This window comes from Mauremys reevesii, linkage group 3 (genome assembly GCF_016161935.1).
Source record: "Mauremys reevesii isolate NIE-2019 linkage group 3, ASM1616193v1, whole genome shotgun sequence".
NCBI classification, from domain to species: domain Eukaryota; kingdom Metazoa; phylum Chordata; order Testudines; family Geoemydidae; genus Mauremys; species Mauremys reevesii.
In genome coordinates this window covers 71,680,153-71,691,579 of record NC_052625.1, presented here as the reverse complement: position 1 = coordinate 71,691,579, position 11,427 = coordinate 71,680,153, and the positions used below count along the sequence as shown (strand labels likewise).

Below are 11,427 nucleotides of genomic sequence, written 5' to 3'. Positions count from 1 at the left end.
ATTTTTTTTAAAACCGATAAGCAATATTACAAATGTTTTGTTGAAACAACACAGTTCGTCATTACCAAGAGGGAGAGGATTCTATTTTTTTAAATGTCCTAAAATGAATCTCCATACAATTGCAGTGTCCTAAAATGAAACCTCGCAACAATTCACTGTTTGAGAGAGAACCTCTATTTCCCTTAAAGCAAAATAGCTTCAATTTTCCCATTCTGTCCCACTGAAAAACTCTGTTTTATGTCATTCAACAGCGTTAAAAAGTTTATCACTGTTTATTTCCCCAAATATTACTGTTTGATTTCATATGTATGTAATGTAATAATAGTGAGGGATGGAAAAGACCAATTACAGTATGAACCGTCTCATGACTGTCAGGTTGTTTTTCTTGATTCTCAACGTACATTTTCTCTTCATCATATCCCATTATTTCTAGTTGTTTTCCATTGTAACCCTAAATAATTCCTCTCCTTCCATAGCGTTCACATCATTCAATTATTTATATACTGTTACGCATCACTTTCCCTTTTCCTCCACCTTATCATTGCTCAACCAGCAAATTTAGCATGTTTACTTTTTTGGTTTGTAGTGCCTCTTAACGCTCTTAATTCAGGTTGCACTGGTGGCAATAGGAGCTGGAGATGGCTGTTAACTTGGGGCACAGCCTAGCTTCATTTTATGTATTGTACAGTGCGCCAAGCATGTTACAACGTATAATTACATAAACTGTAATTTAGATAACTTTGCTGGCATAACGTCTAGTACAGTCACTGGTGATTACATACCCCAGCAACGGGCCTATTAGGCTGGAAGGGAGATGTGGAAAGAGGCTGTATCACTTTCTCCTCATGCCCTTGAGGGGCTGGGGGCTTGTCTCAGTTGGGCGGGGGGGGGCCTGTGTCACCCCCCCCCGCCTCCAAAAGTGCTGTTGCCTGCTGCACCTGTTGTGAGGAGGCACAAAGCACTGGCCAATATTGGCCCCAGATCTGTGTCCCCGCCTGAGGGAAGCGCTGATCCCCGCCTTCCATTTTATTCTCCAACTTCCCTCCTCCCCAGCTCTCTCTCGTCTCTCGGGGACATCCGCCCCCGTGCCCGCGCGCGCCACGCGCGTGTACGGGTGAGAGGCTCAGCGAGAACGCGCGCGCGCGGCGGTTGAGCCGGGAAAGAGCGAGCCGCGCGCGCCCCCGCGCTGCTCCGTGACCCATTTCAGTGAACAAAGGATTTTGCTGGAATCTCTCAGCGCTATACCTAAAATGGCGCCCGGCGCGCTCATCTCGGCCACCATAGAGATGAGGCGGGGCGGCCGGCTAGAGCGGCGCCGCTGGCACTTTTCTCTCGCACTCTACACACGGCCCGGCTCTGCCTCACTGGTAGCGTGAGGAGGGCGCTGTGAGCCGCGCCATGGCGGGGGAGGGCGAGCCCGGCTCGGAGAAGGTAACGGGGGCATGGGGAGCAGAGCGGCGCCTTCTCCTCGCGGGCTCGGCTCGCCGGGACCCGGCGCCTCGGCGGGGGAGGCCCTTGGCCGCCCCGCTGGTGGCTGTGTCTCCGCCCCCCTCAGCGCGGGGTGGTGGCTGCACTGGGGGGCCTCCCCCTCCCCCGCTGTCGGGGCGGGTCCCTGCGGCCCCGGGGTGGGGCCTCGGCCCCGGCGGGTGACTGATCCCTGCGGATTCAGCGCAGAGCCAGGCGGCCGCGCCCTGCCCGTGTCTGACCCGCGTGGAGGCGCCGCCGGGCCGCAGCCCTGGGTGGAAGCCGCTCCCGCCGCCCCTGCCCTAGAGCCAGGTCCCCCCAGCGTGCAGAGCTGACGCGCCTCCCCCAGCACCCGCTCGCAGCGGGGCTGCCAAAGCTGATTTTAGATCCCCCGCCCTTGACAGGGGCCGCCTCAAGGTTACAAAGTCAGTACCCAGAGCCCCGCGCCGGGCCGGCCGTTCCCTGGTTGCAGCGATCGCCCCCTAACTAGGCTTCCAGAGCCCGTGACTGGAGTTTTCATAATTTTGCCTGATGATGTGGCTAGGGATTTTTAAGCATTTTTTTAAAAGTTTAATCTAATTCATTGTTCACAGTTGTAGGAAATTAGGGCTGGCCGAGATGATTATTTTAGGATAATTGATGTTGAGATTCAAAAAGTTAAAGCTTAGTAACTGTTAAAGCACAAACTGTCAACATTGCATGTCAAAATATACACCATATATATCCTGAAATCAAACTGTAGTTCAAGCAGCACTTTTCATACTTAACTGTACATTTCAATTATTATTCATGGAATCTTCTATTAATTTGTATGTACAGTGAAATCAGTAAAAAGCGACAAAGAGTCCTGTGGCACCTTATAGACTAACAGAAGTATTGGTGCATAAGCTTACCTCTGACGAAGTGGGTATTTACCCACGAAAGCTCATGCTCCAATATGTCTGTTAGGCCTCTACTAAGACTAGAACTACTAAGTACTAGAAATTCATCATCGCGTGAGCAAGAATTCGAACTAATGCTACCTACTCTACTACTACGGCCCGGACCGCGCGCAGCCCGCCGAACCCGCTCCAACTCGGCTCCACTCGACTCTCTGCTGCTAACTCCAGCTGTCGAGAGGAACTCGAGTTTTCGCTTCGGAGTGAAATATCGCGCTCAGATCAGCGATCGATAGTCGACGAAAGTCGAAAACTCACCCGCCCACACGCGGTAAGTGTAGACTAGCCCTTAGTCTATAAGGTGCCACAGGACTCTGTCGCTTTGTACAGATCCAGACTAACATGGCTACCCCTTGATAGTAAAATCACTGTTTCCTGATGCATACCAATACAATCTATTAAGCCTATCTATTATGCATACAGTTCATATGTGAATATTCTAAAATAACCAATAATACTAAAAAGCAAATAAGTATGTGCTGGTAAATGTCATGTGCTCTCTTGGACCTGATTATCTTCTCCCCTAGATCTGGGTGTGGCTCTTTGGGTGACTGGGATCCTTTATATACTTAATATAGGTCACAGTCTCTGCTGTATTAATTATCTTTTCTGCAGAACATGCACTGGGGACATATGTTGTAAGATAAGAGTTGTTAGTACCAAGGCTCCAATGGAGCTGCCCAACCTTCAAGATGCTGATGAGGTACAGGGCATCCCAAGGAGCCCCTGGAATCTGCCAGGTTTGGGACAAGACCCATGTCCTCCTTTTTGGGGGGGTGGTAACCTATCAAAGGGATAGGTCATGCAGGGGAGATACTAATGAAGATGTCCATATACTACACTTCCCCACAGGTTTTTCTATGGGATGTGATTTAGGGCTCTTCCAGATTCTGAAGAGCCTGGTGATTGCCCTGATGCAGTGTCAACCATTGAAAAACTCATGGGAATTTGAAGAAGCTTGAAGGTTTCCTGTGATTTTTTTTTTGTCTCCTTTTTCAATGGATGGCACCATTGTGTACACAAATGCAGCATATTGTTTACCACCAATATTTTTTGTATTAAAATACATTACATTTTAATTGAAGCCTCTTACATGCTCTTAAATTTTACTTCCAGTTAATTTTAACTGAATATAACTACTCTAGGACAAAGGTTCTCAATTTGTGATCTGCTGAAGTACTTCCTGCTGAAATACAGAGGTTGTTAGGTCATATGGTGCTGGCTTTCATCCTTATTTTCAGCTGGTGAAGTGTACTAAAGATAGCTAAAAATACAGTAGATGCTTTCCTAATATCTCTTTTCCACATAATCAGGTGATTTAATTGTCACAGGAATGTGTATGCAGTCACAGTTGAGAAGAGAGGCAGTCAGTACAATTGAGAGTGGGAGGGGAGATGGTCCATTGAAACTTAATGTGTGGACCACAACTATGAAAAAATTGAGACTCCCTGTTCTCTGCTTTATGACTAGTTTCAGATTACCGTATATACTCATTCATAAGCCAAATATTTTTGGTAAAAAAGTGACACATCAGAGAGCGCGGGTTGGCTTATAAATGGGTCTACACCAAAATTTGATGATTTTAAACTCTATGGAATCATTGAATATCTAATACGTTGTCGTTTTGTTTACTTGGAGCATCTGCAGACATGGAGCCCCTCAGCTCCCTGTGGCTGCGGTTCGCTGTTCCCAGCCAATGACATTTATATATTTAAACTTTCTGCAAAAGATTTTGGTAGGGCTTCTACACTTATGTACAAATTCTAATCTCATATGTATACAGGCTCTCTAATACTAGTCATAAGAATTGCATAAGAACCTAAATTAAGTCTCTCAAAAGTAATACAATAGCATAGCATCTTCTATACTATCTTGTCACAGGGTAGCTGGTTCCTGTGGATAACCTAGGCCCAGCTCCCCTGGATCATAGCAGATGAGTCCAGTCCACCCAATTAAAGGGAGAGGCTTGAATACACCTGACCCTAAAAAGCTGCTAGTGGGTGATTGAGAGAGGTGTGCCTGAGGAAGGAAAGCCACAATGGAGTGGAGCTAACTCCCATGGTAGGTCTCCTGGAGCAAAGGGCCAGATCCTCAGGGAGACAGCCCTGAGGCTGCTGCCCAAAAGAGGGGGCAGAGCTGGTTAGAACTGGGAAGTTGTGAGGCCTGTGAGTAGGATAGAACTGAAACCTGAAAGTGAAGACAGTTAAGACCGTTTTTCTGTTCAGTTAAGAAAACAAAACTCCTTGAAAGAGAGGGGGTGCGGCAGAGTATATTTTGGAGCTGGAGTGAAGCCCTGGTCAGTGATATATCTAAAGTGTCCAAGAACAGTACCATTCCAAATTAAAAAATAACTTTTAAAAAAACTACAGATACTAAGTAACAACGTAGCTATTGATCATAACATATGCTAAATCTAAGGATTTAAAAGCAAGACAAATGTGCCTTCATAATGAACAAACACATTCTTATCAGCAAGAAATGCAGATTTCATCACAACAATAGCAACCTTGACTCTGAGCCATATATTTTGGGGGCCTTTTATGCATATTTTTTCATCTTGATTTTTGTATCTAAATAGATTTTTTGGAAGAATACTATTAAGCAGGAAATACTGTCAGTTAACTATATTCAGAGCAGAGGATCTAGAGATGCCTATAGAGGCTTTTATAAATCTAAAATAATAACCTATTGTAAATTGTTAAATGTTTTTCTTTTGGTAATGTTACTTCTAATTACTGTTGGAGACTAATGTAATATAAAAGTGAATAGCTATCAGTTTTGGGTAAAATTATATATATATGGACCAGCATTTGAGGCTGATCAATATTCAATAATGTTTATTGCTTGGATTTTCAAAGGGATCTAAGAGTAGAAGGCGCTCAATTCCCTTAGAAACCCCAGGCTACATATAACACTTTTTTCCCCAAAAGGATTGTGTTCATGATCACTGACAAGAACTATATTTATTTATTTTTGGTCAGAGTAAAGGTTGTTCTGTTGTTGAAATATGTTCTTACAGAAATGCATATGTTTTTAAAACTAATTCTTTTTGAATTTTGTAAGACATACTATTCTTTTGTGAATGTAAATGAAGGTATATAGCTTTTTACAATTTTAAATGGGATGGACAGGTCATCAGATTATTATGTTAAAGGATTGTGAGTAGTGCTGCCCGAACAATTGTCTCCTGCAATGCCTGCCTGACAAAGATGCACATGTTCACTATGTAATTAAGTTAGTCACATGTTCATGTGCAGCACAACATAACTACAAGCTGAATGCTGGTAAAATATGCCTTAAAACAGCTCAGTAAATTAAGTGTCAAACTCAGGGTTAAAACCCTGGTCTGTTGCCTACACATATAATGCTTAATCTACTAGTTCTCAAAGCCCTCCTAGCTAATTTATCAAATTTCAATGCTTCAAGATCAGTGGTTCTCAAACTTTTGTACTGGTGTCCCCTTTCACATTGCAAGCATCTGAGTGTGATTCTCTCCCCCCCCCCCCACGTTAAAAATGCTTTTTAATATATTTAACACCATTATAAATGCTGGAGGCAAAGCAGGCTTTGGGGTGGAAGCTGACAGCTTGCGACCCCCCATGTAATAACCTCACGACCCCCTTGAGGGGTCCCAACCCCCATTTTGAGAACCCCTGTTCAAGATAACGCTTCTGAAAAACATAGATTTTTTTTAATCTGTACATCTCAAATCTCTTTATAGAGTGGGTAAATATTATCCTGATTTTGCAGTTGGCCACGTAAAGGTATATAAAGCAGTTTGAGCCTGTATGGTCTGGTGGGTAGACATGGTTCAATTAATTTAGAAACTTAGAAATTGGCATTCTGTTTCCAGCTCTACCACAAACATCTTATGTAACCTTTAGCAAGTTACTTAAGGGCAGATTTTTTTTAAAGGTCTTTAGGCACCTAAAGATGAAAATTAGCCTTGGTGGGTTTGGAGGATAAGAATATTCTTCACCATTTGTTTTTTCTCCCCATCACTGTTTTCATTGAAATGATCATGTCTAACTTTTGAATAATAGTTTTTAAAAACATTTTACTTTTCTCTTCCCTGAACGCTTCCTCTTGCGCTAGGTAGACCTTGGACATGGGCTATGTCTCAAATTTTGTGGGGTAATGTGACTCTGTTGGGCAGGTAGGACGCAGAGATTTCAGAATTGAGCCATTTTAAATCTTAATCTCAAAAAATACTTCCTCAATCTGAACACATTTTAGTTGTCATGGAGACAACCCTAAAAATCTGAAAGATACCGTGGCGCACTGTGTGTGTACACACATGCACCCTTGCGTGCGCACACACTAAAGGGGGATCCAAGTCAGCCTTGTGATAGAGTTGAGACTGGAGCCTCTGTATGGAAATTTATCCTTTTTCTAGATTTTAAATTGAAGTGATGGAACTAGTTAGCAAATGTATAATCACTCTATTAGCCCCAATCTGGTTTTAGAAGGCACTGATGATTGCTTATAATGAATGAGTATTATTGGTAAATTTTCAAAGTTGACTTCATATCATTGAATTACACAGTGGGCCAAATTCATCCTTGACATAATTCAGTAGCAGTCAGTGGACTAACAGGATAGATTTGGGATGAAGTTGACTCTATTTTCACAATCTCATGTTTTGTATGACAGTGCATTATTTTGCACAAAAACAAATATAGCTGAAAATAATGAAAGTTTTATGGAGTATTTAAAATAAAACCAACAACAAATTAACTGTTTTGTACTAACGACTTAATCTATAGGGGACCATGTTTTTTGTCTGAAAATCAGAAAGAGGGATGGAGAATGCAACTCTAATGTATTATTTCTTTTTAAAAAATTATCTGAATTAAGATAGTCATAATTTAACTTTTTTTTTTTTTAAATTCTAGACCTTTAAGCTCCTAGGAATCCTTGATGTCCAAAATATTCCCTGTTCACGAGAGTCAATACTCTATGGGTCACTGGGTTCTGTAGCTGTGGGCCTTGGACATTTTTTAGCAACCAGTGAGTATTTTTTGTTGTTTTCCTGTATTTCCTCTGCAAGAGAGATTAATTTTTCTGCTTGGTTTTGTTCTGCTAGTTGAGAGAAATAAAAGTAGTTTGGATAATTGTTTTCATTATCTGTTTTTTCTCTTTCAGGTAGAGTTAGAAGATCTTTTGACTTTGGAATGGGAGGTTTTGTTTTGACAACCTTAGGATGCTGGTATATAAGATGTTTCTTGAATTTTGACAGACCAGTGCTGCAAATTTGTACATATATTCCTGTGCTGTCCTCTGTCACCTTTCATACTCTTTCTTGGAAGACCCTTCATGACTCTTAGCCATGCCTCCTTCCTCTCCTTTAAATCCATTCCCAAAACTTATTTTTGCAAGGATGTTCTTAAACCTTAAGCTATTAGACTTGATATTTTTAATAAAAATTAAATTTAAAAAAGCATTCTGCTACATGTGGCTTAGTCTCCTAAGAGACCATGCAGTCCTCTTGTCGTCTCCTTCCTTCATGTCTCTGTTTCCTCCCACTGTCCAGTCTTTCAGTTAAAATTGTAGCTTAGGCCATAATCTTGTGAACATTTAAAGATGTGCTTACCTTTAGGTACATAAGTAGTCCCATTAAAATCAATGAGGACTGTTCACATGTTTAAAACTATGCAGGTGTGTAAGTATTTGCAGGATTGGGACCAAATTCAGATCTTTAAAAGTAAAAAATAATTCTATGTTTAGGAACCAGTTCTGTAGCTGCTTGCACACGGGAATTCCTTGTGCAAAGTGGCTGTAGAACCATGCCTTAGAGAATTAGCAGCTGTGCTAATATTTACATAAATGCTTGTAAAATGTCCAGTTATGATGTGTAGAATTTACAGTTCATTTTGAATAGTTGTAACGTGTACTGTGTTTTTTCTTCCTTAAGGATATATTGCAGATACAATCATGCAAAACTAAGGATCCAGCAAAGAATTATTCAAGAAGGGATGAGAAACAAGATCTTATATGAAAGTAGTGATTTTGATCCTGAAAGAAAACAAAACAGCAATCTAGAAAGCAAATCTTAGCTTATCACAGAGCAACCCAATGGTCAAATACAACCTGTGGGGTATTAAAATGGAAGTGCCAAGGCACACTCTGCCTGTAAGTGTGGGATGAGAACAAAACTGATAACCCACACAATTTTTTTCCTACTGGACTCAAACAAACTACTCAGTCTGTTAAAGAAGACCCTAACAAATGTTAGGGTTGTGTATAGATTTAAAAGTTGTGTATATTTATATGCAAATCAGGGATGGCCTTCCAGTTTCTGGCCCGTTGTGTTTGAAAATGATAAATTTAATTGAGGATTAATAACAATGTTTCAGACTTGTTTAGAACAATGGTGTGTAGCTCTTCTAAAATGGCTAGAGGTTTTGGCATTATTTTACAATAAAAGAAAAAATTAATTCAGGCTATAATTTTCCCATATCTAAACAAGACGTTTATAAATAATTATTTAAAATTAAATGCAATTTATATCTCTATGCTGTTTAATGTGAAAAATTATTCCTACTAATTATTATAATAAAAGGAATATTCATCTGGTTGACTGAAACAAAATGAATAATGTAAAGATCCCTCTTATCTCTGTGAAACACAGTATAATGGGCAACTTCTACTAGTGATGTTGGCTAGTTAAAGTTAATAGACACTTAAATTGAGGATAAAGATGGGATGTTCTTTACTATGTGAAACTAAAAATGAAATTTACTAATAAATCTTCAAGAGGGCTATTTGCTATTCTTTTGTACCTTATGTTTGGGATACTTTATCTCATAAGTTCCAGTCTTCCAATTAGAGCACTTCTTTGCAGTAGCCTGTACTATTTACAGTTTAATAATTGGGTAGAGCAGTACCTGGTTGCCTTGATTAGTTACATAAACCACTGTTGGGTCGATATTTTATTTTGAAATGTGCATAATATTTTGTTAAATTGGTGTTTTGAAACTGTACCCTAAATTTATCATTTCTGTATTTGTCATAAAAATTTAAATAAATTTATTTAAAAAAAACCACTATGAATTGTTCTGTATTGCAAACTCCGGAGATGATATTGTATTGTTTAGCAGTAGTATATTGTTGAAACTTAGCTCTGATTCAGGGTTTCCATTTGTTTGTACACTGTGCTTATCTACATTGTGCAATTAATGTCAGCGATGAGGGTGCTTAGTACCTCATAGAATCAAGCCCTGTATTGTTCTTTTTAAAGTGCATTACCCAATAGACTGCTTTTGGTCCAAAGTAGTTCATCCTTTTTAGTGAGTAAAATAATACATTTTTTTCTTATTACCCTGTAGATTGAAAGGGGTTTGGATTTATTTGCACCTCAGGGCTATAATTTTATATATTGCTTGATCCTGAGGGAAGTTTTACACACAAGCTTTCTGAATTTTAACCAGTGCATCATTTTGTTTAATGCATTCTAATTCAGAAAACACTTGTCTGTGCCAAAGAACTTTTTTCTTTAAAATTATTACATGTGAGAGCATTGACAAGTTTACCGTGGCTTACTTAATAATTCTTAATTTTAAGTACACATAGTGTAGTCTCCCAACAGAGTTCCTTTCTATCCTTCTCTTCTCTTTATTTCCTCCTTGTGCGGCTGAATTCTCTTGTTCCGATCTTGTATGGGAAAAATAACAGTAAAGTGCATTTTATTCAGGAAGAGAGCTTTTCAGTTTGAGATTTTGTATAAAGTACAAAATAATCTCTGCTGGACTCAAGTAACCTTATGAAGTACTTTGCCTGCTTCCTTCCTTAAATCTACCATTGACCAGAGAATCTGTACAAACTCCTAGGTCAGCAGCCATACAAAACTAATCCCAGATCAGAAAGGAAAGTATTTCCCTGCTAGTTTTTTTTCCCTAGTTTTCTGTCCAACCCAATTGCCATATATGGCATGACACTGGGGAATTGACAGTAGTGAACAATGCTTAGCAAACTCCTATTTTAATACATGGCTGAGTTCTTTCTCATCTGATAGAATAAGAGTTGTGATTGAATTACAGCTTAATTAAGGGTTGAGCATGCTTGCTGGCTGAAAAGTCATAAATGAGTTAAGAAAAGGAAAACAAAATCACAGATTACAATTTACACCTTTCTTTGCAAAAAAAGGTTTAATAACTCCTTCCCTACCAGTTTTGGATGGTAACATGAACATATGGGCGATCAGGAGTGAACAGACTGTCCCATCTGGCAGGGGAAACTAGCAAAAACTTCAATAGTAAAAGCAAGTAAGTTAAGATTCAAATGAAGGAAACTTCAAATTTAGATTGACATTGTCCTATCTTATGCTATGTCAGTTTAGGGACATTAGACGCCTATGCTACAATATAGGGGTAAAGAGTATTTATACAAGACTGGAGTGTCTGCTCATGTGACTGTGTAGTGCAGAATTGTATCTTTTGGGGGGGGGACAACTTGCATTGGGTAATTGGTAAACATTCATACTAAAGTTACATATTGCTGCTGTTAGTACTGTATTTAGTTCCTTTTTATACTTGTTTTAAAATAACTGACTTTTGTGGAATTAGGATTTTGTAAAATTTTCCTCCACTAAACTGAAAATGTTCTAGAGGATTAACAGAAAATAGAGAAACAGTTGAAAACATCAATAGCGTCACTATTTTTTCGTATGTATTTATATTCCAATTTTGGGAGGAAGGTGGTGTTATTCCCTGCTGCCCTTTCAGCAGTGGTGTCAGTTTTAAACTCCTTTCCTCCCCCGCCCCCATTTGCCAAGTAGCTTTTCAGCAGCTGTCCCATGGCCCTACAGCCATGATTTTATTATTAGCTGTTGTAAAAACAAAACTGCAAACTGTTCAATGATCTAAATGTATTCACCTGAGTCATCCCATTGAACCCCGTATGGCAACTCAGATGCACAAATCTTGGTAGGATTGACACCTTAGTTTTTATGATGGATTATTTATTTGAATTGCTTAAGAACACTGCTGGTTGCCTTGTAGCATTTACAACCTAGATGAGACAAAGG

The 11,427-nt window shown here is 40.0% G+C and overlaps 1 protein-coding gene across 2 annotated transcripts; it reads left to right on the top strand.

Moving 5' to 3' along the window:
- Window positions 1-1,191: 1,191 nt before the first annotated feature.
- On the top strand, window positions 1,192-9,449 carry LOC120402217 (cytochrome c oxidase assembly protein COX20, mitochondrial). 2 transcript variants are annotated; one of them, XM_039532675.1, is made up of 4 exons: window positions 1,192-1,431; window positions 7,298-7,412; window positions 7,548-7,611; window positions 8,317-9,449. In XM_039532675.1, the coding sequence occupies exons 1-4, from the start codon at window positions 1,399-1,401 to the stop codon at window positions 8,456-8,458; spliced, it is 354 nt and encodes a 117-aa protein (XP_039388609.1). In that variant the 5' UTR covers window positions 1,192-1,398; the 3' UTR covers window positions 8,459-9,449. The 2 variants fall into 2 exon arrangements, with proteins under 2 accessions (XP_039388609.1, XP_039388610.1); XM_039532676.1 differs by lacking the exon at window positions 1,192-1,431 and adding an exon at window positions 4,113-4,463.
- Window positions 9,450-11,427: the final 1,978 nt, after the last annotated feature.

Excerpts from the sequence above, each read along its gene's own strand:
- LOC120402217 (XM_039532675.1), top strand. The coding sequence starts at position 1,399 with ATGGCGGGGGAGGGCGAGCCCGGCTCGGAGAAG. Across the intron at positions 1,432-7,297 it reads GCGAGCCCGGCTCGGAGAAG|ACCTTTAAGCTCCTAGGAAT; the intron begins GTAACGGGGGCA and ends TTTAAATTCTAG. Across the intron at positions 7,413-7,547 it reads TGGACATTTTTTAGCAACCA|GTAGAGTTAGAAGATCTTTT; the intron begins GTGAGTATTTTT and ends TTTCTCTTTCAG.